At 38.3% G+C, this 26,908-nt stretch overlaps 2 protein-coding genes across 6 annotated transcripts in view; both read left to right on the top strand.

The window, feature by feature from the left end:
• The window catches only part of SCAI (suppressor of cancer cell invasion), a 158,103-nt gene extending 138,736 nt beyond the window's left edge, over positions 1 to 19,367 (top strand). For 4 of the 5 annotated variants that reach the window (XM_086684008.1, XM_086684007.1, XM_086684006.1 and 1 more), the window contains one exon: positions 10,511 to 19,367. In XM_086684008.1, coding sequence (XP_086540134.1) covers positions 10,511 to 10,657 — 147 coding nt within the window. In that variant the 3' untranslated portion in view covers positions 10,658 to 19,367. The remainder of the gene's footprint in view (positions 1 to 10,510) is intronic. The other variant, XR_015243057.1, reaches the window with a different exon arrangement.
• A 1,089-nt stretch (positions 19,368 to 20,456) lies between these two features.
• GOLGA1 (golgin A1) overlaps positions 20,457 to 26,908 on the top strand; it is a 48,558-nt gene continuing 42,106 nt past the window's right edge. The window contains exons 1-3 of the mRNA XM_086684005.1: positions 20,457 to 20,595; positions 21,406 to 21,455; positions 22,541 to 22,846. Coding sequence (XP_086540131.1) covers positions 22,712 to 22,846 — 135 coding nt within the window. The 5' untranslated portion in view covers positions 20,457 to 20,595; positions 21,406 to 21,455; positions 22,541 to 22,711. The remainder of the gene's footprint in view (positions 20,596 to 21,405; positions 21,456 to 22,540; positions 22,847 to 26,908) is intronic.

Here is a 26,908-nt window from a genome sequence, read left to right as displayed (position 1 = left end):
AAATACTGCTGTTTTTAACATTGTTGTTTCCTTGCAGTCTTGCTGAATTGAAATATTAGTTCCATTAGCTTTTTTATACATTCGTTAAGATTTCATATGTACATGATCCTGTCACCATCAAGTAAAAACAGTTTAAAAAAATTTTTTTAATGTTTATTTATTTTGAGAGGGAGATAGAGTATGAGCCAGAGAGGGGCAAAGAGAGAGGGAGACCACAATCTGAAGCAGACTCCGGGCTCTGAGCTGTCAGCACAGAGCCCAATGCAGGGCTCGATCTCATGAACCACTAGATCATGATCTGAGCCGAAGTTGAACGCCTAACCAACTGAGCCACCCACACACCCCAAGCAAGAACAGTTTTACTTCTTCGTTTCCAATCTATATGCCTTTTATTATGATGGGCTTTTGTTTGTTTTGTTTTTATTTTTGTGTTTTATTTCAGTGTTAGGTCTTCTGGTAAAATGTTGACTAGAAATAGTGAGAATGGATATCCTTACCTTGTTCCTGATTTGGGGGAAAAATATTTAGTCTTTTGCCATAAATTCTGATGTTGACTGTTGGTTTTTCATAAATGCCCTATTTAGGTTGATTGAGCCCCGTTCTCTGTTCCTAATCTGCTGAGTCTTTTTATCAGAAAGATTGTCAAATACTTTTTTGCTTCATTAATTGACCTGATATATATTAATTCTGTTAACATGATGAATAGCATTGGTTGATTTTTTTAATAGTAAGTTCAGCCTTGTATATCTGAGTTAATGGTATCTTATGGTCATGTATTACGCTTTTGCATTGCTGGATTCAGTTTGCTAGCATTTCATTGTGGATCTTTGCATCTGTTGTCATGAATGAATATGGTATTCATTTTCTATTCTTGTAATGTCTTTGTGGGGTTTTGTTATCAGGGTATTCCTGACTTCATAAATTGAGTTGGGATGTTGGGACACCTAAGTGGCTCAGTCGGTTAAGCATCCAACTTCAGCTCAGGTCATGATCTCATGGTTCGTGGGTTTGAGTCCCTCATCAGGCTCTGTGCTGACATCTCAGATCCTGGAGCCTGCTTCAGGTTCTGTGTCTCCCTCGCTCTCTGCTCCTCCCCTGCTCGTAATCTGTCTCTCTCTCTCTCTCAAAAATAAATAAACATTAAAAAAATAAAAATAAATAAAATGAGTTGGGATGTGTTTCATTTTTCTCTCTTAAAGCTTCTTTAGGATTGATATTATTTCTTCCTTGAAAGATTGATGATAGCATTTATCAGTGAAGCCATCTGGACCTGGGGTTTTCTTTTGTGGAAGGTTTTAAATTAATGAATTCAATTTCAAAAGCTGTTCATGTTTTCTGTTTTTCTTAGTTGTTTTTTTTTCAATTTTTTTTTTCACATTTGTTCATTTTTTGAGAGACAGAGAGAGATAGAGCACAAGCAGGGGAGAGGCAGAGACAGAGGGAGACACACAATCTGAAGCAGGCTCCAGGCTCTGAACTGTCAGCACAGAGCCTGACACAGGGGCTCAAACTCACAAACTGTGACATCATGACCTGAGCCGAAATTGGCCACTTAACCGACTGAGCCACCCAGGCACCCCAGTTTTGTTTTTTAATGTTTTCTTTTTAAGTTTTTAATGTTTATTTATTATTTTGAGAAAGAGAGAGACAGATGTGAGTGGGGGAGGGGCAGAGAGGGAGACACAGAATCTGAAACAGGCTCCAGACTCCGAGCTTTCAGCACAGAGCCCGACGCAGGGCTTGAACTCTCGGACCACGAGATCATGACCTGAGCCGAAGTCAGGTGCTTAGCCAACTAAGCCACCCAGGCACTCCTATTTAATTATTTTTGAGAGAGAGAGGGAGACAGAATCTCAAGCAGACTCCGTGCTGTCAGCACAGTCTGATGTGGGGCTCTGAACTCACCAACCATGAGATCACAACCTGAGCCAAAATCAAGAGTCGGATGGATGATCAACCAAATGAACCACCCACGCTCCCCTGTTTTTCTTATTGGTTAATTTTAGGGACTCTAAAATTGTACGTGGATTTCTTTTTTCCTTTTTTTTAAGATTTTATTTTTCAAGTTATATCTACACCCGGTGTGGAGCTCGAACTTTCAACTCCGAAATCCAAAAAAAAAAAAAAAAAGAGTTGCATGCTCTACTAACTGAGCCAACCAGGCACCCTGTAAAGTTATACATGAATTTTCAACTATGCTGGCGTTGACACTCCTAACCCCAGCATTGTTCAAGAGTCAACTGTATGCTAACTAATTTGGATGTAAATTATAAAAAAAATTTTTAATTAAATAAAAAATAAAATATTAAAAAAAATAAAGCAAACAGCAGAAATATGAGCACTGAATTTAACCGACCAGAAAATAAGTAAGAAAATCACCTACAAACCCTTGCAGGAGACATCTATTTCAGCAAGGCAGAGAATTGTGGACCCTTTATGTGATGAAATATGTAAGTGAAGATATGTGGGTCTGTGTATGGAAGCAAAGTGATTAAATTGGGTACTTACTGTTAAAAAAAAAAGTCAACTGTACTTTCATTTTATTTATTTATTTAGCTATCTTTTTTTAAATTTAACTTTATTTTTTATTTTTTAAAATTTACATCCAAATTAGTATATAGTGAAGCAATGATTTCAGGAGTAGATTCCTTAATGCCCCTTACCCATTTAGCCCATCCCCCCCCACAACCCCTCCAGAAACCCTCAGTTTGTTCTCCATATTTATGAGTCTCTTGTTTTGTCCCCCTCCCTGTTTTTATATTATTTTTGTTTCCCTTCCCTTATGTTCATCTGTTTTGTCTCTTAAAGTCCTCATGTGAGTGAAGTTATATGATTTTTGTCTTTCTATGACTAATTTCTCTTAGCATAATACCCTCCAGTTCCATCCATGTAGTTGCAAATGGCAAGATTTTATTCTTTTTGATTGCCAAGTAATACTCCATTGTATATATATATATACCACATTTTCTTTATCCATTCATCCATCGATGGACATATGGGCTCTTTCCATCCTTTGGCTATTGTCGATAGTGCTGCTATAAACATGGGGGTGCATGTGTCCCTTCGAAACAGCATACCTGTATCCCTTGGATAAATGCCTAGTAGTGCAATTGCTGGGTTGTAGGGTAGTTCTATTTTTAGTTTTTTTTTCTTTTTTAATTTTTTTTTTCAACGTTTATTTTTGGGACAGAGAGAGACAGAGCATGAACGGGGGAGGGGCAGAGAGAGAGGGAGACACAGAATCGGAAACAGGCTCCAGGCTCTGAGCCATCAGCCCAGAGCCCGACGCGGGGCTCGAACTCCCGGACCGCGAGATCGTGACCTGGCTGAAGTCGGACGCTTAACCGACTGCGCCACCCAGGTGCCCCTATTTTTAGTTTTTTGAGGAACCTCCATACTATTTTCCAGAGTGACTGTACCAGCTTGCATTCCCACCAACAGTGCAAGAGAGACCCTCTTTCTCCACATCCTCGCCAACGTCTGTTGTTGCCTGAGTTGTTAATGTTAGCCATTCTGACAGGTGTAAAGTGGTATCTCATTGTGGTTTTGATTTGTATTTCCCTGATGATGAGTGTTGTTGAGCATTTTTTTCATGTGTCGGTTGGCCACCTGGATGTCTTCTTTGGAGAAGTGTCCATTCATGTCTTTTGCCCATTTCTTCACTGGATTATTTGTTTTTTGGGTGTTGAGTTTGATAAGTTCTTTATAGATTTTGGATACTAACCATTTATCTGATACGTCATTTGCAAATATCTTCTCCCATTCTGTCGGTTGTCTTTTAGTTTTAATGATTGTTTCCTTCACTGTGCAGAAGCTTTTTATTTTGATGAGGTCCCAGGAGTTCATTTTTGCTTTTGTTTCCTTTGCCTCTGGAGACGTGTTGAGTAAGAAATTGCTGCGGGCAAGATCAAAGAGGTTTTTGCCTGCTTTCTCTTCGAGGATTTTGATGGCTTCCTGTCTTACGTTGAGGTCTTTCATCCACTTTGAGTTTATTTTTGTGTATGGTGTAAGAAAAGTGGTCCAGGTTCATTCTTCTGCATGTCGCTGTCCAGTTTTTCCAGCACCACTTGCTAAAGAGACTGTCTTTATTCCATTGGATATTCTTTCCTGCTTTGTCAAAAATTAGTTGCCCATACGTTTGTGGGTCCATTTCTGGGTTCTCTATTCTATTCCATTGATCTGAGTGTCTGTTCTTGTGCCAGTACCATACTATCTTGATGATTACAGCTTTGTAGTATAGCTTGAAGTCTGGGATTGCGATGCCTCCTGCTTTGGTTTTCTTTTTCAAGATTGCTTTGGCTATTCGGGGTCTTTTCTGATTCCATACAAATTTTAGGATTATTTGTTCTAGCTCTGTGAAGAATGCTGGTGTTACTTTGATAGGGATTGCGTTGAATATGTAGATTACTTTGGGTAATATCGACATTTTAACAATATTTGTTCTTCCTATCCATGAACATGGAATCTTTTACCATTTCTTTGTGTCTTCTTCAATTTCTTTCATAAGCTTTCTATAGTTTTCAGTGTATAGATTTTTCACCTCTTTGGTTAGATTTATTCCTAGGTATTTTATGGTTTATCTATCTTTTTTTTTTTTAAATGACTGTCATAACTTTGACATTTATTTATTTATTTATTTATTTATTTATTTATTTATTTATTTTTAATATTTATTTTTGGGAGAGCACAAGCGGGGGAGGGGCACAGAGTAGGGGACAGAAGATCCAAAGCAGGCTGTGCACTGACAGTGACAGCATTGAGCCCAATGTGGGTCTCAAACTCACAAACCATGAGATCATGACCTGAGCCAAAGTTGGGCACTCAACTCACTGAGCTGCCCAAGTGCCCCAACTGTGCTTTCATTTTAAGTTCCTCTTTTAATTTCTATATTTTTAAGCTCAGATCTGAAAACTTTTCTCTCTTCTTTTTAAAAAAAACTTTTTTAATGTTTGTCTTTGAGAGACAGAGCACCAGCAGGGGAGGGGCAGAGAAAGAGGGAGACACAGAATCTGAAGCAGACTCCAGGCTCTGAGCTGTCAGCACAGAGCCCTATGCAGGGCTTGAACTCAAACCAGGAGATCATGACCTGAGCCGAAGTCGGCTGCTCAACTGTGTGAGCTACCCAAGTGCCCTAACTGTACATTCATTTTAAGTTGCCCTTTTAATTTCTGTATTTTTTATCTTAGATCTGAAACCTTTTTTCTCTTCTAATACAAGTACTTACCTTTAAAGCACTGCTTTAGTTGTATGATTTAAATAATTTTAAGTTTAGGGGCGCCTGGCTGGCTCAGTTGGTTAAACGTCCGACTTCAGCTCAGGTCATGATCCCGTGGTTTGTGAGTTCAAGCCCCGCGTCAGGCTCTGTGCTAACAGCTCAGAGCCTGGAGCCTGCTTCAGACTCTGTGTCTTCCTCTCTCTCTGCCCTACCCCCCTATTCGTGCTCAGCCTCTCTCTCTCTCTCTCTCAAAAATAAACATTAAAAAAATAAAAAATACAGTTATTAAATAATTTTAAGTTCATTGAGACTTGTTTATGACTCCGCATATGAATTATTTTGATGAAGGTTCTATCTGTGCTTGAAAAGAATGGGTATTCTGGGGGCGCCTGGGTGGCGCAGTCGGTTAAGCGTTCGACTTCAGCCAGGTCACGATCTCGCGGTCCGTGAGTTCGAGCCCCGCGTCAGGCTCTGGGCTGATGGCTCAGAGCCTGGAGCCTGTTTCCGATTCTGTGTCTCCCTCTCTCTCTGCCCCTCCCCCGTTCATGCTCTGTCTCTCTCTGTCCCAAAAATAAATAAACGTTGAAAAAAAAAAAATTAAAAAAAAAAAAAAAAGAATGGGTATTCTGTTATTAGATGGAGTTATATATAAATGTCAGTTCATTCAATTTGTTATTGAACTATTTGAAGCAGTGTTAAGTCCCTGTATTCTCACTGATTTTCTGTCTGCTTGTTCTGTCCCTAACAGGGGAATATCTAAACCTCTAATTATCATTGTGAATTGGTTGGTTTCTCATTTTGCTTTTGTTTTTTGCTTGTGCATTTTGAAGCTGTTTTTATTTTTATTTGTTTTATGTTTATTTATTTTGGGAGAGAGAGTACAAGTGCAGGAGGGTCAGAGAGAGAGGGAGAGAGTATCCCAAGCAGGCTCTGTGCTGACAGTGCAGAGCCCAACGTGGAGCTCGAGCTTGCGAACAATGAGATCATGACCTGAGCCGAAACCATGAGTTGGACGCTTAACTGACTGAGCCACCCAGGCGCCCCTGAAGTTGAGTTCATACATAAGTAGGGTTGTTATATCTTCTTGTTGAAATTACCCCTTCATTTATGCAATGTCTGTTGTTATGTGTGGCAGTATTCCTTGATCTGTAGTCTATTTGGTTTATATTAATATGACCATTCCTGTTTTCTCCTGGTTTGTGTTTGCATGACCAATCTTTTTTCATCCTTTAACCTATGGCTCTCTTTATATTTATTTGAAGTGGATTTCTTTTCAATAACATTAGTTAGGTCTTGCTTTTTTTTCTAGTTTGACAATCTCTACCTTTCCTTTGACATTTTTTAGTTTTGAATTATGTTTATATTAAATGTAATTTTTAGGGGCACCGGGGTGGCTCAGTCAGTTAAGCATTCAACTTCAGCTCAGGTCATGATCTCACGGTTTGTGAGTTTGAGCCCCACGTCGGGCTCTGTGCTGACAGCTTGGAGCCTGGAGCCTGCTTCAGATTCTGTGTCTCCCTCTCTGTCTGCCCCTCCCCCACTTGCACTCTGTCTCTCTCTCAAAAATAAATAAACATTAAATAAATAAATAAATGTAATTTTTAACATAGCTTGACTTAAATAAATGCTGTTATTTAGGGGCGCCTATGTGGCTCAGTCAGTTGAACATCTGACTTTGGCTCAGGTCATGATCTCATGGTTCGTGAGTTCGAGCCCTTCATCGGCCTCTGTAGTGACAGTTCGGAGCCTGGAGCCTGCTTCAGATTCTGTGTCCCCTCTCTCTCTGTCCCTCCCCTACTCATGCTCTGTCTCACTCACTCTCTCAAGAATAAACATTAAAAAAAAAATTTTAAATATGTTATTATTTGTTATCTATTTGTCCTAACTGTGGTTTGTACCTTTTTTCTTTCTCTGCTGCCTTTATCTTCATTTGAATTAATTGAGGTTTGGTTTGGTTTTTGTCTTAGAATTTTATGTTAACATCACTAATGATTTATCTCTGTTGTTTTACTTTTGTGTGTGTGTGTTTATTTATTTCTTATTTTATTTTATTTATTTCTGTACTCGATTTTCCATCTGATATCATTTTTCTTACTATAGAATTTCTTTATCATTTCTTTTTTTTTTATGTTTATTTATTTATTTTTGAGAGAGAGTGTAAGCACAAGCAGGAGAAGGGCAGAGAGAGGGAAAGGGAGACACAGAATCTGAAACAGACTCCAGGCTCTGAGCTATCAGCACTGATCCTGATGATTCATGGCTTGAACCCATGAACCATGAGATCATGACATGAGCCAAAGTTGGACACTCAACTGACTGAGTTACTCAGGCGCCCCTTTTATCACTTCTTATATTGCAGTTCTGGTGGTGATTAGTTCTTTCATTATTTATTTCTCTGAAACAGTCCTTATGTTACTCTTGATTTTTTTTTAACCATGGGTTATGTAGGAATATGTTGTTTTGTATCTAAATATTCAAGTTATCATTATCTTACTGATTGCTCTGTTAATTCCTTTGTGGTCAGGTAATATACCTAATATGGTTTGAGTCCTTTTAAGTTACTGAGACTTGCTTTATCATCCAGATTGTCATCTATTATGGTAAATGTTCTATGGGCACTTGAAATAAACATACATGCTGCTACTGTCATATTGTCAGATGAAGAGTTTTGTAAATATCTGTTATAATGTAGTTCACAGTTTTTGTATTGTTACTGATTTTCTGAATGCCGTTCTATTAATTACTGTGATTTGTAATTCATCTTTTCTTTTTTCTCTGAGTAATTTTAAGATTTTCTCTTCATATTGATTTCCTATAATTTGGTAATTGTGTACCTTGATAGGGTTTTCATTCTTTCTTTTTTTCTTGGGGTTCCTTGAGCATCTTGGATCTATGGAATAGTTTTGGAATATTTTGGAATACTTGATTTATTCAAATATTTTTCTCTCTTCCTCCATTGTCTCTAGAACTTAGTTACATATATATTAGACAACCTGTTATAACCTTGAGATCACTTCATTTGCTCCTCATTAAAAAAAAGTCTCTTTCTGTTTCAGTTCCTATTGCTGTGTCTTCAAGTTCACTGATGTTTTCTCCCACAGCATCCAATATGCTGTTAATCCTTTCCATTTAGTTTTTTGTTTCAGGAATTATATTTTTCTCATTCCTAGAAGTTCTGTTTGATTCTTTTAATATTTTCCATTTCTCTTCTCATTTTGTTTTCTTTGTGCCCTTACGTGTATGTGTAAGAGCTAAAGTCCTTGTCTGCTGATACTATATTCTCTATCATTTACAGCTTTGTTCTTATGATTTTTCCTCCTGGTTAGGGGTTTTGTATTACTAATTTTTTGTATGTTTAGTAATTTTTCTTAGAGTGTGTGCATTTTAGAGTGAGTTTTATGATGTTGAATTCTAGACTTTGTTGTCTTTCTTTAAAGAATGTTGGACTTTATTCTAGCAGGAGTTAAATCACTTGCACATTTCTTTGACTTGTTTTGTTTTGTTGTTGTTTTGAGAGGTCACAAGTGAATGAAGGGCAGGGAGAAAGGGAGAAGGAGAGAGAGAGAGAGAGAGAGAGAGAGAGAGAGAGAATCCCATGAGGGGCAGAGAGAGAGGGAGAGAAACAGAGAGAAGCAGGGCTCACCTGAAGTGGGACTCATGTTCACCCAAAGCAGGGCTCTTGTTCACCCCATGTGGTACTACTTGTGGTCACCTGAAGTGGGGCTGTAGCTCACCTGAAGCAGGGCATAAGCTCACCCAAAGTGGGACATGAACTCACCCCATATGGGATTCTAACAAACCATGAGATCATGACCTGAGCTGAACTCAGATCCTTAACCAACTGAGCCACCCAAGCACCCCTCTTTGACCTTTTCATGGCTTGTTTTCAAGCTTTTTAAGGTAGATTTTAGAGTAATGTTAGCTTATCAATATACTACAAGGGATGATGTTTCTGGGATGTCTTTCATATGTCCTCTGTTTCCACAGATAAATCTTCTCTACTCTAGGAGGTGTTTGGTCAGAACTCAAACATCTCTCAGCCCTGTGTGAGCTGAGAGAATTGTTCACCTTACAATAGTCCACCAGTAGTTCTTGTTTTTTGTTTTTTTCTTCTTTTAGGGGTTTAGAACATTTCTTTTTTTGTCTCTCCTCATAATATTTAGTGCGGTAATACAAAAATTTGGTCTTTATAATTGTAATGAGTAAAGCCTACAAGCTGAAGGAGATAAAAGTGACATTTGAGTATATGAACTGTCATGTGGGATGCATAGAAAAGTAGTGACTTATTTCTCCAGGGAATTTTAAATGAGCGGCAAAATTATAATATATAGAAATTACCAAGTAAAGAAGAATTTCCAAGTGAGAACAACCTGATATTTAAAATTCTCTTTCTTTTGCTTCCATGCAATTACAAAAAGTTGGTTTTTTTCCCTTTTTCTTTGACTATTCCTTTTTTTTTTTTTCCTGCTATTATTTCTTCTCCCTTTCTAGGGACTCTTTTTTTTCTTTCATCACTCTCTTTGCTAATATTCTTAGACATCTCATCCATTTTCTTGGTTTAATATTTATCTCCATGCAGATTATATGCGTGTTTACATATACTGCTCACACCTGTCTTCCAAGATGCAGACTTGAATTTTCGAATTCCTGTTGAGGGGTAGTTCAATTTGTATTACCCTATTACTTCAAATAAATATACCAAAAACCTGAAGCTTTATACTCTTTCCAAATTATTTCCTCTCTTCTCTTTTTCTCTCAGTGGATCCCGGCTCTTGTCTTATGTCACCTGTTCCTAAAGCCTTACAGTCAGCCATCTTTGACACCTCCGTCATATAATTAATTTCCAAGCCTCATTAATTTGCCTTTTTCAGTGCTTCTCATGTCTTTCCTCTCATTCTGAGTTCTGCTGTAACATCTATTTATTCATTCATTTAACAATTACTTGTTAAAGTCCTGTATGTGCAGGGACTTTTCCCATAACAAGTAGGAATTATATGATTTCTACAAGATAACAATGCTCAGAAATGATAGGACCCAATAAGTACTTGTGAAATGACTCACTAAATGAATATATTAGGTTGAACTATATGAAACTGTCATTTTTTAAGGTCACAGTGGCCAAATGTCAGCAATTTCAAATGTCCAACAGATACACTACTATTAAGAATCATACTAATATGTAGGAAAGAAATACATACTAAGTTATTTCTTAATACTTAGAAATACTTGTTAATGTTGTATATAACTTCTTTCATTAAACTATAAAACTTGACTTGTCTCTTCTTTGCCTACCAGGAAACGCGAAATTATCCAGAATCATACCCACAACTGCCGAGGGATGAAACAGTGGAAAACCCTCATCTCCAGAAGCACATTCTGGAATTAGCGTCCATTCTGGATGTTCGAAACGTGTTCCTCGAGAGTACCATAGATGACTATTAAAACAAAAACCCTCTTGTTGAAACAATTTTTCATTTGCCACAGATTTTACATGGTGCAGTTTTATAATGTGATGACAGACACATAGTGGTGTTACTTAGTTTTAATTTTTTTAATTTAAGGCCACCATTTTAAAAACAAACAAAAAATTGTTCAAACTTTTAGGGTAACCGTTTTAAAATACAGTCTTTCAAGTCTTTTAAAAAACTCAATTAATCTTGGAATTTTTACTTTTCAGTTTTGAGGTACAGCTGCTTACCTCCAACATTTAACCCTACACACAAACAGTCACTGTTCTCACCCTCAGAAGAGTAAATCATTTATTTTTATATAATGAGGAAAATCCAGCTCTTGTACTTGGACCTTAAATGTGTGGATTTAGGAAATATCTCATTGTTCACAAAGATGAAACTAGCCAGCATGGACTATTAAAAATCAAGAACAGAGTCTTTCCATAATATTTCTTTTCATTCCAACTTAGTAGGGTAGTCAAATGTATGATTCTTTGAAGAATAATCGAGGTAATTTTTGAAATCATTTAATTCATTAAATACTGTCACAATTTCAGAAACTGTATAGGATCGATTTGCATCTTAAATTTTTAATTGGAGTCTTAAGATGATAAATATCACTTGGAATGTGTGATCCCTGTGTTATCATGAGCTATGCTGGCATATTTTGTTTTCTTTGTAATCTGAATACTGGAAATGACGAAAAGTATTTCAGTCAGAAAATCAGATTGTTGGTTTCATAATACGATTTTTCCATGAGGAATTCTATTTAAACTCTTAATTCACGATATCAGGTTTAAAGATTATCCAGATTGAAGGCTGTGGCATATATTACAGAGTTTATAATCTTTTTGCCTAGTTCACATTTATGAAACTTCAAAGTCAGAGATGTCAGTAATTTTAGTTGGGGGCAACTGAATTGTTTAGCTTAAAATGGAAGTAACTTTTGCATTGACAATTTGGAAATAAGATTTTTAAGAACTCCTTATATTTAATATTTTATATTCATGCACAAGTTTTTTTGTTATTTTAAATAGGACTCCATATATAATACAAAGATTTTTTGTTCTTTCTTCTCTGTCATCCCCTTCATAATTTCATACGCATTAGCTATGATGTTTTGGATTTTTTCCCCCTTCTTTTGACTCGACAGCATTCAAGTTCCGAAATCTATGAATCAAAAGCCCTTCTACCTAATTTTCTCTTCAGGCTCACATGCTACCTCTGGCAGTTCCAGGGGACATAAGGTGATTGCTTTTGGTGCCTCTTTCCTGTGTCCTTGGGAAATTTTACTGTAATATTTTTAGCTTGGTTTTCATTTCAGGCATAGGAAATTATTTGGGTCTAACTTATTCATATACCTGTTCCAATTTGATGATTTTTTTCATCTGAAATCTTGAAATCGTTGTTCTTAGGTTTGGGGGACTTTGTGATATTTCATTAATTTTTTCTCATTGTTTTTGCTTGTTCTTTTAAACATTATTTCAGAAAGCTTTAGAAAACTTATCCTGGAGGGAGATTTCCTTTGCCCATTGGGTTGTTTTTCTTTATCAGATAAAGACTCTTTTTCCCATTTTTCAGTACCTTAATAAACTTAATAGCTTTCCTTCCATAACAGTGTTCACCTGGATTACACCAATAGACTGACCTCTTGTTTCAATTCCCCTGAAGTTCTGTGCCAGTAACATACCTAACACCACGTACTTTTCTGACTTCTGATGCTTAAAATAGTATTTATCCTCCTGAGCTTTATTCTTACCTGTTTTTAGCAGAAAGAACACTGATCTGAGAACTAGGAGACCTGAGTTCTTGTCCTGGCTTTCTTGGTAACTAGCTTTATGCCCTTTGACAAGTGTCTTCATGTTTCTGTTTTATAGTATTCTCATCTATAAAGCAAAGACATTGACCCAAGGTCCTATTCAGTTCTCTGGTTCTGTAATTAAAATTTGGATTCCAAATAATTCATTTCCCTACCCCTGACACCTGGAAAACTAGTTTCCGTGATTTTAGCATAAACATTTTCTTTTCTAAGTCATATTTAACTTGTCTTTATTCATGAAAGTATTTGGGTCTCAGTTAATGTAAAAACTAATCTCTTGAAGAAATTAGAGCTTTTGCAATTAGAAACATGTTTGTCCAAGAACAAGGGGTCTTAGAAATCACAAGTTTAGATGATGACATTGTTTCTTGAGCTGATAGTAATTTCCTATTGGTAGTTAAAAATCTAAAGTGAGCCAAAGTGATCTTGAATCTTCAAAAGAGGAAAACTGTGCCAGAAAATTCTAAACCGTTGTTTCATTCATGCCTTCAAAAGAACATGGTACTGAACAACAGCTAGACTCCAGATTTTGGTCTAGGCACTGGGAAAGCAAACAAATTAGGTTTAAAATTCCTTGTCTTCATGAAGTTTACATTTTAGGAGGAGAAGCCAGGCAATAAACATAATAAGTAAGTAAATTTATATTAGACAGTTATAAGTAGTATGAGGAAAATTTGAGCATGGTAAGGGAAACGATTCAATTGTTTCTGGACGAACAGTGTCTGAGTGATCAGGGTAGGCCTTATTGAGATTACATTTGTGCAAACACTTCATGTTTTTTTTTTTTTACACTTTTTATTGTGAAAACTTTAGGCAAACTTAGAATTTAGCAAATTGTTTTATACCCATCACCCAGCTTCTACATTTTAAGACATTACTTTAATCAAGGAAAAAGAAATATAAAAGGACAATCACCTATAGACGATGGCAAATAATCTCTTTTTCAATGCATACTGCTCCCCTTTATAAATATAAAAATATTAAGCCCTTTATTTAATTTTAGAATTCATAGAAATTTAAACATTGGAACTAAGAATAAAGCAAAGCAATGGGAAAAAGCACTTCTTTGTTTTCAAATTGCACAAACTCCCCCTGGAGATTCTGATAGTCTCTCACCTCCCTTAAGAATCACTGCAAACGAAACAAAGCGTAAGATTGTGAGAAGTCACTTACATACAAAACAATGTTAAGCACAACGGAATTATTTTCTCTTTCATTAATTATGTATTTCTGAAGTTGGTAAAGCAGCTAATTTATCTCTTTCTCAGAAGAGAAATCTGAGACCCCAAAAAACTATAGGTTTATTCATAGTGGCAGAGCTAGAGCTGAAACTCAAATCTCCTAACCTCAGCCCAGTCTTACTAGTAGCTCAGGTTGATTTCTATAATGAACAAGAAAAGAATAATTAGAGATTTATATTTTGGCACAAAAGGTTATGGTATTTTAAAATTATATCAAATATTGAAACCAGGAAATCAGTCATCCCTAGCAAATTTTTATTAATTATAAGAAATCCCCAAGCCAAACAATTTAGTCTTGATTCTAGCCAGGATATATTTTGTGTGTGTGTGTGTGTGTGTGTTTTCCTCCTAGGAAGTGGTGCTCTCAAAACCTCTCAAAGCACATAGAATTTATTGTACCCTTTATATTTTTACCAAGTTGAAATGTTTTGAGATTATAGAAGCAAAGTGCAATCTAGTCGTGGCTGAAATTTTCCTGATACAGGATCTGGGTTTTCTTTTTTTCCTTACTTGTGGCTACTGCCCCTTATTTTCTTCTTGTAATAGAATTCTCTGAAACAGATTAGGTGGCAATTGTACTGAGTTTCATTGAGGAAAAAGCATCCAATCTGATTCATATAGCAATTGTGGGGTTTTCTTTAGCTTTCTTCTCCAACTTGAATCTCTGACCAGTATGACTTCGTAACTTTGTCTCTTAGAAGGGATTTGGACTCGGTTGAAAAATCTTGTAGTAATCCACGGGGACTTGTAATCAGCCTGATATATACAGAACATTCTGGACTGGAAATAGAGTAAGGTGCCAAGGTGTGTAGACTTGGCTAGTGCCAGTGATTCAGAACCACCTCCCTACCCTAAGTGAGTAAAAAGATTTGATACGAATATGAATGGTATGAATCTCCTGGTGATATTTTGGGTGTGTATGTTGCTGTGTGTGTTTGGAGAGTATAAAGGGTATTTACATTGAGGGCTCTTTTGTTGACCTTATTTATTTGAAAATCCTATTTTATTTGTAATCGCATGTGTATATTTTTGTGATGCTAAATGCAATCTCTGTGTATACTTTTTTGTATATATGTACATATTTGTAAATATATTGGTATGCAGTGATACAGTATGTGTATATTATATACCCATACTCATTGTGGGCTGAATTTATTTAAGTTCTGTGAGGACATCATAGTGGCATTGTTCATGCTGCTGTAATTAGGTTGTGGCTGTATCTCATTCATGAGCCTCTATTTTGAGGGGCTTGTGTTTGGGTAAAATTGGCTAATTTGGAGTTGGAATTAGGATATGAAAACCTTAAAAGAAAGCAGGATATTCTTAGCTTTAAATCATCTGCCAATTTCCATTTAAACTGATGACAAATTAGTGATATAAACCTGAAAAACCTTAGTGTGTGAAATGGAGACACCAGCAGGTTCTTAAGCTATATTAGTCCTTTATTTTCTTGACCCATAGTTGAGTATTATTACTGAGTAGTATTTATATTAAGAATTAAGGGGCTGTGGAAAAATGACTTTGATCACATTTCAAGATAGATAGGAAACTGTCCTTTAAATTGAGACATTTGTTTTATAGTTGCCATGCCCATACCTGATGCTAAATTTTAATTTTGGAACAGTTTTTTCACCAATGTGTCTCATTTTATATCTGTCTCTGTGAGGCAGAGAAAGGGGCATTATTAGCAAGGGGAAGGCTTTACCTCGGTGGGGTGGGATTTAATAAGGAACAGGAGAGTATTAATCTGTATATTTGCAGCAGCTGTGATTAATTTAGTCCTGTCTTGGCATTTCCTACTCTAGATTTTTCTTATCGGAGTTGCATATCAGAGATGAGTAGGCTCATCTGAGGAAATGGCTTTCAGTGAATAAAATGCCTCCAGTCGTATTTCTTTGTCTCTATGAGACCACTTGTGTTCTGCAAATTGATGATATATTCACACATGAAATAGGAGTCTTAATATTAGATGCATGGCGTGCTATAAAATCCGGGCCTCCAAACCGCTACCAAGGATGATGGGGGTGGGGGGGGGCGGGGGGATATCCTCTTAGACGATAGTAAATATGTGCAGTGCCAACATGTGAACCTATGGAATATCATAGAGCATTGATTCTCAGTTACTCCTGTCTTCACTTGGCATGTATATTTGCATGGAAGAGTGTGGGAGATGTTTAATACACACTTGAATACATTCACCGCAAAAATTAAGTAGAGGTTATTTTTGCATGATAAAATATAACTGCAAAACAACTGTTTGCTCCATTATTTTTCAGAGACTGAATCTGATATAATATTAAATTTTCTTAAATAGAGAAGTTAGTTTTACCACCCAACAAATGTCACATTTGCCTCTTCACTATATTTTGTAATAAAAATCCCAACTATTCATAACACTTCTCAATTACAGTATTAAATTTAAAATAAAGTTATAATTGCCTTTTTCTTGAGTAAATCTTAAAATTTGGTAATGTGCTATTTCTGAAAAATCAGTGAAAAATGTCCATAGTGTCTAACATTCTGTTGTTTTAGTAACCAAATCATTTATTGCAGTTGGAGTAGCAGAGCAGATGTTATGCTATTTAAAATTCACAGAACTGACTCAGGCGCAGTATGGACGTTAATTTGAGGAAAGGAGCAGCAACAAAAAGTGCAGTAGATGAGATTGACATTGTGACTATGACCTCTGTCTGTAACAGTCGTAAAGCCAGTTGCTTGGCAGTTAAATAAGGTAAGAATGCTTAGGAAGCCAAGCCCTTTCCCCCATTCTGTGCTCTTAGACATTGATATGCTATTCCTATTCATGCTGAACCTCCCAGTGTTTCCTGGATAACGTGACCACTTTGCCTTTAAAAAAAAAGGCAATTCATCTTCCTCAAACTAAAATTTCAAAACACTCTATTACACTGTGTTCCAGCTTCACTGAGTTTTTGAGCAGACTAATTAAGCATGCCTTGTGTTTAGGGAAAAATAATTGATGTGTGAATGGAATCAATCACCTATCGAAGGGAAGGGTGTCAGGATAACGTAGGGGGACATACCCTTAAATTGAGTAAAGATACATGCATTAAATTAATTTGTTGGTGCCACAGAAATATAAGTCTGTAAATATGAAATGTTTTCTTAAGCTAAAATTGGTATTTTTCACTTATTAGGTTGGTGTAGCTTTTGAGAATTCCATTTCTGTATAACATTGTTATTAATCACTGAAACCCCATTTCTTAATTTTAAAATATTTTTGTTAATTTCTTTTGTGTTTTCTTTAAAAGTTATTACTTCTCAAACTACTGTCAGCAGTATGATTTTTTAAAAACATTATTCAAACAGTTAGATTCAGAGTTTTTTAATAGTTTGAAGTATATCTTATTAATTCTGCACTCCAGATTCACTTAAGCCTAAAATTGATCGTAAAACATACTACATATTAGGAATATTTTCCTAGACAATCATCTTTTTGGGCATAGTATTGTTTATTGAGATACTGGTAATTTCAGGGTTCAGACTTTTACTTTTCTGATAGGCTTATGGAATGAAAGTTAATAGAGTGGAGTGATTTTATCACTTTCAGAATGAGATCAGGAATTATAGCTAGCCTTCCTACAGGTCTGCAGTAAACAGTATTTAAATTTTTTTTATCACTAGCATTCTTTTCTGAAGCTGTTGTGAATGTACACTTGTCTGTGATGAAAATTAAGGTTTGTGAACATTAAAATTTGTTTTCTCAAACATCAAATCAGTATGATCGACTACTATAAAATGTGAAATGATATTGTGATAATCCCGAATACTTCCAAACCATAGAAAAATAACCACTGCATTTAAAAATTTTTTATTCCTGCCCTCCTTTGCATGTCATGACTTCCTCCTAAATTATGTGTTGTGATGTATTAAAGATCTGCAGAAAAAAAATTACTTAGAATGTTTAGGGCAATAAGAATTTTTATTATTTCCTGAAGAATGAGAGTGTGTGGTTTGTTTTTCTTTTTTTTTTAGCTCTTGGCATCTTATTAAAAATAAATTTAACGGTTCAGTAAAATATTTGAGGACTTTGTAGCTTTTTCTAGTTCTCTGGATACATTCCTTTTGCCACATAGACCATATGGCTAGTTCTCCAATGATTTTTTTGTTTGTTTTTAATAAACCTTGCTGTTTAACAATCAGAGAGTCTTATATTTTGGACACTTCTCCCAGTTGAGGTAGACAGGACTTAGGCAGATACAATGCCCTAACATTTTCACAGTAGAGCTTACAAGGAAATTATCCAAATAGGTTATCTTCATGTGTAGCACCAGTACAAATAGTGGTTTTATTAATTATTGAATCAGATGAAGCAGTTATAAATCATTTACTTTAAAGATTATTGTTATTTCAGTCCACATTATTATTTTCTCTGATCAGTTTCCATTGTCAAGTTGAATATATCCTTTTTCTTTATTCAAATCATCACTAAAAGTTAAGCTAATCAAATAGGAGTTAAAATAAGTTGTGTTTGAACTTTTTCCCTGAAAATAATGGTGAACCTACTATCTAGCTTATGGATATCAGGCATAAATGCCCTTGTTTCAATCATAGCAGAAATTACATTTGGAGAATACAATTACTTGATTTTGTGGTAGTGTGAAATACTTTTTAAAAATTGTGCTTGTCTGTAACTGAAATGTTATAGAATTGTAACACTATAGGGATTATAGAGTTATATCTATTAGCTCTCCTCAAGAGATTGAAGCACAATAATTTTCATGTAACAGTTCTTATCCAAGTGCTGCTAATCCGTGTGCAAATAACGAAGCTATTCGGTTGCCTATCTAGCTATTGATAAATCACTGTAATCCTTGAGACATAGTCTTGTTGCTCATTTGTATTAAATTTTTAGTATTGTGGGTTAATATTTTAGATCAAAATTCATCAACTCAGCTCTGTGAGACAGCAAACCATTTGGATTCATTAGTTTTATATGTTACCAGTAGAATAAATTTTGAAGGGGCTGTTTACTACCAATGACTAAGGGGGAAAATTATATCGTCAATTATCATTTGACTTGAGCATTTGTGGTATTGTGAAAGTCTTATTTGTTGTGTTTCTGAATTGCTTAAGCCATACATACATACTCCTAAAGATGTTTTCCTGTTGTGTTTTCAGTAGCCTTTTACTGCTGTGTCTGTTATGATTAGTACTTCATAGATTTTAGAAACTGAGAAGTTACTGAAACATGTTATTTCCTTGAGTTCATCACTTTTGACTCTTGTATGATATGTGATTTGTCATAAAGGATAGCAAGCCTTTCACTAACTACTTCACTAAATGAATTTCAGAGTAAACACTGTGATTCTGCAGAGTGGATTCAGTAGGCCCTTGTCTTTCCAATGTTTTCTTCTGTTACAGTGCCTGCCACCTTAAGGGCACTTAAACGCTAGAGGATGGAAAGTTAAACATTGTTGTTTTGATGTTTATTGAAAAATAAGATTACAGAATATTTGATTTTTGTTGTCAGTGTATTGAAAACATTTTTGCATTGATAAATGTTCTTTAGGAATGTGACTACATTCATCAGGTGTGAACTCTTGTAAATGAATTTTGTATCTTGAATCCACGTGTATATTAAGTGTATCATCAATATAAAAATAAACATTATTTGCTTAAAATTTTTGGTCTTTCTTCAGGATTGTTAACAACATACGTGCTCAACTATTAGGGTTTGCTTCTTTCAGGTAACACCTCAGACACTTCAGACTGTCTTGAAGTCCGTAGGTTCAATGTTTAATCTTCTAGTTCATAAATTTTTCTTTGGAGTCCTAGTCTTGGTTTGTTCCACCGCCCTGCTTGCGGTGGTCAAAACTGAGACACGCGGAGGGAAGATTGTTTGGGAGGTGGAGGGTGGAAGCTGCTGACTTTCCGGCTGGTTTTGGGTCTTGGTCGAGAACAAGAGCGACTTAAGTGTAGAATGTCTGTCTTGGTTGGCACTGAGGAGTCCAGAGACCCGACGTAGGCTACCAATTTGCAGGGTAACTTTGAACGAGGCAGTTTTGCCTCTCTGGACTTTGCTCAGCTGTCGAAAGTTGGAGGCCCATTAGCAGATCCGAAATGAACGTAGTGGGCTGCCACCAGCTTGTTTATTAGTGAAATGCAATATATCGAAGTGCATTATGCAAGGGCCTGATTCTGGAAGCGCTTCTATCAATGGTACATTATGTGTGTCCTGGGTTGCGATATAAATCGTATAACTTGCAGCAGGTCATAGGCACAAACGTTACAACACTCAGTCACTAGGCGCGAAGACCGAGTTCTAGTTTCTGGAGCCACAGGCTTGCAGGGATTACTACAGAGTGACAAGAGGGCCGTGTACGGTGCAGTGGGATTGGGATGCGGAGAGCGGAACGGAAACTCCCAGTCGGCTGAGCACAGTCACGGCTTCGGGGTTTCTAAACCTCACAGCACATGCTGGCCCCACGGCACCAACTGGGGATTCCCCTTCTGCCAGCAGGCTCCTCCCACTCCCCCCGCTCCGCACCGCCCCCTTAAAACAACAACAACAACAAGAAAGGCTTTGGCCACCCAGTCATCGTCCACATGTCGGTCCTCTGGCTGACGTGGCAGGCCGGCCTCAAGGAGCGCCCGGCCTCGCGCCCGCGCCCTCCAGCGGCTCCGTCCCAACCGCCGCCCCAAAGATCTGGAAGTCGTTCGCGGAGACCGCGAGCGGGCGCATGCGCACGGCAGGCCCGCCCCGCACGCAGCCACTTCCGGAGCGCTGGTGGAGGTGCGGTTCCGGGTCGCTGCTTTGCTAGCCGGCCGGCCGTGGGGGCTGGTGACGCGGGCCGGCGTTCGTGAGAGGTCCCGGAGGCGGGGCTCTGCCGGCTGCCCAGAGAGCGGCAGGTGCGCGGGCGGGGGCTGGAAATGCCAGCAGACCCCTCATTTTCCCGGTGGCCCCGGTCTGCCCCCAGAGCGGCCCGGACGGGGTTGCCCAAGACCCAAGGCGGGGGGCGGTGCCAGGGTTCTGAAACGGCGGGGGTGGGGGTACAGGGGCTGCCGGGCCTGGGAGTCTGGAACCTATAAGTTTCAGGATTCCCCCCGAGCGACCTTGGACAAGTCACTCCTCTCTGGGTCTCAGTTTCCTTGCTGTCAAATGGGAGAGACGTTTGGGTCCCTCTTTTCTCTGACAGTCCAAACGCAGGTTCTCGAAGGAGCCTGAATGAGTGGGATCCGGACTCCCTTAGCAAGTTACCTGCCTGCCTCCCTGGGCGTTAGGCAGCTGTCTTTTACCCAATTTAGCCATTCTTTTTCTCAGCGACTTTTTAGTGTGAGTCAAGTCTCTGTGACTGGACAGCCCCCGGTGTGGCCAGGTAAACAATGTGTGACTGCCAGAATCAACTGAGAAATAAATACCCTGGGAAACCTTAATTTCTTTCATTCAAGTTGGTTTTGCTTAGGGCTCCCAAGGTGAAGTGAATTTAGGCACCGGTGAGAGATTTTATTCTTTGTGCCTGTTAGTGCAGGTCTCGGAAAGATCACAAATGCAAAGGAGACCAGGGTGAAGGAAGGTCGCCCACTGAGGATTGTTGCAGTGACAGATTCTCCCCTCTGTCCCCTGGTTAATCCTCCCTCTCTCCTCTTCCACTCCCCCCCCCCAACATGTTGGCCTTACACTTGAAATACCCAATGCGTTTTATCTTTGTTTTCATGCAGGACAGAATGCTTTGACCTCCAAGCTGTTTTAAATCTGGCAGATAAGCCAGGTGAGTAGGTGGTTTACAGACATTGAAGAGTTGTACAGACTTAAATGGATAATCTGAAGTGCTCAGAAGTCATTTGTAGACCTTAGAGCAGAGCTTAGGTATCCTCCACAAAACATGGATATAAGTCAAGGTTGGAACCGGAATATTAGTGTTTCATACAACACCGGGAGGAAAAAACATTTGAATCTCATGTAAAACATTCTTAAGAAGAAACCGATTTCAGGTCATCTTTTTTAATGTTTATTTATTTTTGAGAGAGGGAGAAAGCAGAGTGTGTGCAGGGGCGGGGAGGGGCAGAGAGAGAGGGGGACACAGAATGTGAAGCAGGCTCCAGGCTCTGAGCTGTCAGCACAGAGCCCGACGTGGGGCTCAAACTCACAAACCGTGAGATCATGACCTGAGCCGAAGTCGGATGTTCAACCGACTGAGCCACCCAGGCGCCCCTGATTTCAGGTCATTTTAATCACCCTTAAAGAGAACCGTGCAGCATTTCCCGGAAATGTGTAAAGGTATCTGGTGCTTTATAGTATAGTTGTCTGGCTTGTGGGGTTTTTTTTCTAGGTTGTCGGCTTTTTCTAGTGAACAGCTGATTGCAAACCATCTTAGAACATTAGAATGTTACACCTTTATCCCCATATTGAGTTACATATTTTTGTCTTCATCTTAAAAAAAAAAAAAAGTAAACTGTAGTTAAACTTAATATTGGGGGAAGGATTCCAAGCCATAATGTGATGTTAATGTGTACCCTGGGAAGTTTTACTAAAGTGTGTTATATGCCATAGCCAACGTGATGTAATAAAGAAAGAGTAAGGACTTGTGAGTCAGAGTCCTCGGTTCAAATACCAGCCCTTCCACTTAACCACACACTCTTTGGCAGATTACCTCATCTTCTCAAGACTGGATTTCCTTACCTGTTTATGCATATGAAGTACCCGAGTGCTTTTTCAATGTTTAGCAATTGTGTTCTGTTAAATGTACATGTAAAATTAGGAAACTTGATTTTGAAACCTGAAGCTTAACATAGCAAGTCAGTTGTGAAATCTCTCCTGTGTTTAACTTAGATCTCTCCTTCATCTGATTTCTAGATACTGTGTTCTGTAAGCCGTTGGCCCACATTTAAGTGGGAATGCAGCTATCTCAGATGTCTGGAACTTTTTAGGCACCAGTCTCTGAAGTCCTGGTTGCTGGCCTAAGGACTAGACTACTGTGGTGGTTTCAAAAGCTGGTCATCAGTGCAGGATAGCCACACAGCAAAAATGTTTGCAAAGCTAAAGAAGAAAATAGCAGAAGAGACTGCTGTGGCCCAGAGGCCAGGAGGTGCTACTCGGATCCCACGGTCAGTGAGCAAGGAATCGGTTGCCTCTATGGGAGCCGACTCAGGAGATGACTTTGTAAGTATCTTCTCTAGTTTCTAATATTTGGCACAGTCTTGATCCATTTTTAAATAATTCAGAGAATCCTCAGGACACCTGGATGTTCTTTTAAATATTTTTTTTAAATTGCAAGATTATGTATGGTTTATATCTGATTCTTCTTACTCTAAGGTGCTTTCTATTTCTTTTTTCCTAATTTTTTCAAGTCCCTTTTCGTATTCTCTACAATGTCCTCTTATACTCTTTTTATACCTTGTGCATCTTGTTTTATATTTTATTTCTCAAAAAGACTTGGCTTATTGTCACCGCAGACAGATATCCTTTAAGTCATTGGTGCTTAACATGGTTTGTGAGTTACGGTGTGGAGGTAGCCAGAGTGCACTATTTTATGGGGAAAGTTGATGAAAAGATGACACCGATGACTGCAGTATGTCCCTTATTTGTAAAGTGTCTTTGTTTTTGGAAAGATTTCAAAAAAATGAAGATGCTCTTGTGTTAGGTAGATGTCAAGCCTTAGGACTGGAAGTGTGTTTTTGGCATATGATAGGATCCTCTTTAAGTCAAATAACTTCTTTAAAAATTATTTATAATGCTTGACATATATGTAAAAGAATGTGTGTAATATAAATGTAAAGTATAAAACATAAAAATAAAATGAATGCTTGTTAAGTTGCCACCTATCCAAAGAAATAGAACATTATGGATACTGTTGAAGCCACTTGTATGCTCCTTCCCAGTTCCCTTTCTTCCTTCCTGCTCTCCAAATAACCCCATCCGAAATTTTGTATATATCATTCTCTTGACTTTTAAAATGTCCTCCAGGATATGTACATATTTATATATTTTTTTATATGTACATATTTATAAATAGTTTGTTTAATGTTGCATGTTTGTGAACTTTATAAAACTAGTATGCCTTAGTCTTCTTGAACTTACTTTTTTTTTTTAAATTCACCTTGTTTCCAGTGAAGCTGTGTTCCATGAAGCTGTGATTCATTTGTTTGAGACTCAGCATTTGACAAGGCCACAATTTATCTCTGTCTTTTCCTGATTATAGACACTTGAGTTGTTTCCATGGTCATATGAGTCTTCTTTCTCCTTTCTTATATGACCTGTCCTGGCTCAGATTACATGGCAAAAGCTATTAGGTTATTGGGATGGAACAATAAGATTACCATATCTAAATTGTTGGCTGCTATATTTACCAGGGAATATAATGCACATTTGATCCCCGGGCTGAAGGATATAGTTCCAGTGCTGAGTTCTGTGGCAGAAGTACCTGCTTTACCTTCATGGTAACATGCTAAACGAAGTCTTTCATCTTGAAGGTATACCAGTTATAGATATTGGTCTGAATTCAGGAAATACTTTCCTTTGAGACTTTAAATAATCTATTTGAAATTAGTGTGTATACATTTTTTAATTTTTTTTTTTTTTGAGAGAGAACATACAAGTTGGGGAGGGGCAGAGAAAAGGGGACAGAGGATCTGAAGTGGGTTCTGTGCTGACAGCAGAGAGTTTGATGTGAGACTTGAACTCCAGAACCATGAGATCATGACCTGAGCTGGAGTCAGATGCTTAACTAAGTAAGCCACCCAGGAGTCCTGACTGTGTGCGCATTTTGATCTTCACTCCCTATCTCCAGGCCTGTGTATCCCACTGCATACATTTCTCCAATGAGATGTTTTTCCTCTAGTGTCTCAAATTCTTCTTTTTTTTTTTTAAAGAGAGAGAGTGTATACATGTGGGGAAGGGGCAGAGGGAGAAAGAGAGAATCTCAAGCAGGCTCCATGGTCAGTGAGGCGTTCAACGCCATACGTGGTCCCACAACCCTGGGATCATGACCTGGGTCAAAATCAAGAATTGGACACTGAACCGACTGAGCCATCCAGGTGCCCCTAGTGTCTCAAACTCTAAAAAAAATTTTTTTTAATGTTTACTTCTTTTTTTGAGAGAGATAGACACAATGTGAGCAGGGGAGGGACAGAGAGAGTGACACAGAATTTGAAGCAGGCTCCAGGCCCTGAGGTGTCAGCCTGGAGGCCGACATGGAGCTGGAACTCTAGAACCACGGTATCATGACCTGAGCCAGAGTCAGTGGCTTAACCAACCGAGCCACCCAAGCGCCCCCTAGTGTCTCAAATTCTAAAACGAACCAAATCAAATTCGTTAACTCCATCTCCAGGTGTGCACTTCCATCCCCCAAGTCACCAGTATGAAATTTTGGAAGCATTTTAGACTCTTTCCTCCATTTCTTGGCGTCCAGTCAACAAATATTGTGGCTTCCGTCTTCTAAATGTCTCAAACTTTCTCTCTTGACTCCATTGCTAATAGTACATTTACTTCCATTTTATTTCAAGCTGTCTTTCTTTCTTGGAAAAATGCGGTAGCTTGTCTGGGCTCTTTGCCTCCAATAACTCCCCAATGCAAATGTGTTCATGTCTCTCCATTGCTTGTGTGTTCATGCCTGTCCAGCTCCTCAGTGGTTTTTCCATCACCTTCACGATGAAGTGCAAACTCATAGTGCAGTAGTAAACTTTCATGGTCTTGGCACAGCTTACCTGTCCACCATCCATGTTGAAATTGCTGCATTTCTGGAATGGACAACATTCCTTCATGCCTACAGATTTTTGCACTTGCTCTTTCCTCTCTCTGGAATGTCTCTTGTCTCTTCCTTTCACTCTTGAGTTCCTCTGACAGACTTGTGCATCTTTCAAAACTTTGCTTACATGTTACTTCCAGGAAGCCCCCTTGACCCAACCTGCCCTTATCACCCCCTCTACCCTTTATCCCTCCTAGCTGAGTTTAGTCCCTTGTCTCCTACTTACCTCTGTAATAGCACCTATTGCATTGTTGGTGATTTGCTGGTCTCTCAGTAAATTGGGAGCCTTATGAAGGGCAGTAGAGAGAAGCAGTTAGAAACTCAGGTCAGGGGGTGCCTGGGTGACTCAGTCAGTTAAGTGTCTTGATCCCAGCTCTGGTCTTGATCTCAGGGTCATGAGTTCAGACCCCATGTTGGGCTTTGCACTGGACACGAAGCCTACTTTAAAAAAAAAAAAAAAGGTCAGCTTAAGGAGTTAGACCTGGATTTGATTCCCAGCTGCATCGTTATTATGTGACTTAAGGCAAGGTCCTATACTTTATTTCTGTGTCTTAGTTTCACATCTTTAGGAACTGTACCTGTCTTTATTAAAATGTATGTGTCGGGGTCCCCAAGGTTCACCCCTAGATTCAGTTATTTACTAGGAGGGCTCACAGGACTCTGCATGGTTTTACTCACTGCTGTCATTTATTATAGTGAAAGGATACAAAGCATAATCAGCAAAAGGAAAAGGTGCGTGGGGCAAAGTCTGGAGAAAACCATGTGCAAACTTCTAAGAGTCCTCTCCCCCTATAGTTACATAGGACACACTTAATTCCCCCAGCAATGAGTTGTGACAGCACATGTAAAATATTGTCTTTTAGGGAAGCTCATTAGAGACTCAGTGCCCAGGGATTTTATTGGAGGCCCTTCACATAGGCACCTACTGCCAACCATTTACCAAAATTCCAGACTCCCAGAAGGAAAATGGGTGTTTGGCATAAACCATATTTTTTACACAAACACAGTTAGGTACAGTGAACCATTCTTGTCGGGTGGTGGGAACCCTTTTAAGTGTTAAGTTCCCATAGGCCAGTCCGGGGCCAGCCTTACAAGCAGACCTTGTTAAGGATTGTGATTGCAGGCCTGCAATCTGCCTAGTGAATAAAACACTTAGCATAATGCCTGGCTCTTAACAGGCATTTCATAATAGTAGCTGCTTCAGCTGCTGCTGTTTTGGGTAGGGACTCTCTGTCTCACCTCTGTTCCCAATGCTTAGCACAATGCTGGGAATAGGATGTCTCACTAACAGTAATAATCATAATTTCTGCTACTAATAATAGGTGATATGTCTTAAAACTAATTATGTGCCAGTCTCTGTTTAGGGACTTGACAAGTTTTGATTTATTTAACCTTCATCAGAGCTCTGTGAGATTGATCCTGTTTGTGGTCATAGTTTACATACGAGGAAATCAGTGCACAGAGAAAGTGACTAATTG

The sequence above is a fragment of the Puma concolor genome, chromosome D4 (assembly GCF_028749965.1).
Source record: "Puma concolor isolate L17-30 chromosome D4, mPumCon1.1.hap2, whole genome shotgun sequence".
Classification (NCBI taxonomy): domain Eukaryota; kingdom Metazoa; phylum Chordata; class Mammalia; order Carnivora; family Felidae; genus Puma; species Puma concolor.
The sequence above is the reverse complement of the archived record's forward strand: the minus strand, read 5'-3'. Positions and strand labels throughout refer to the sequence as shown.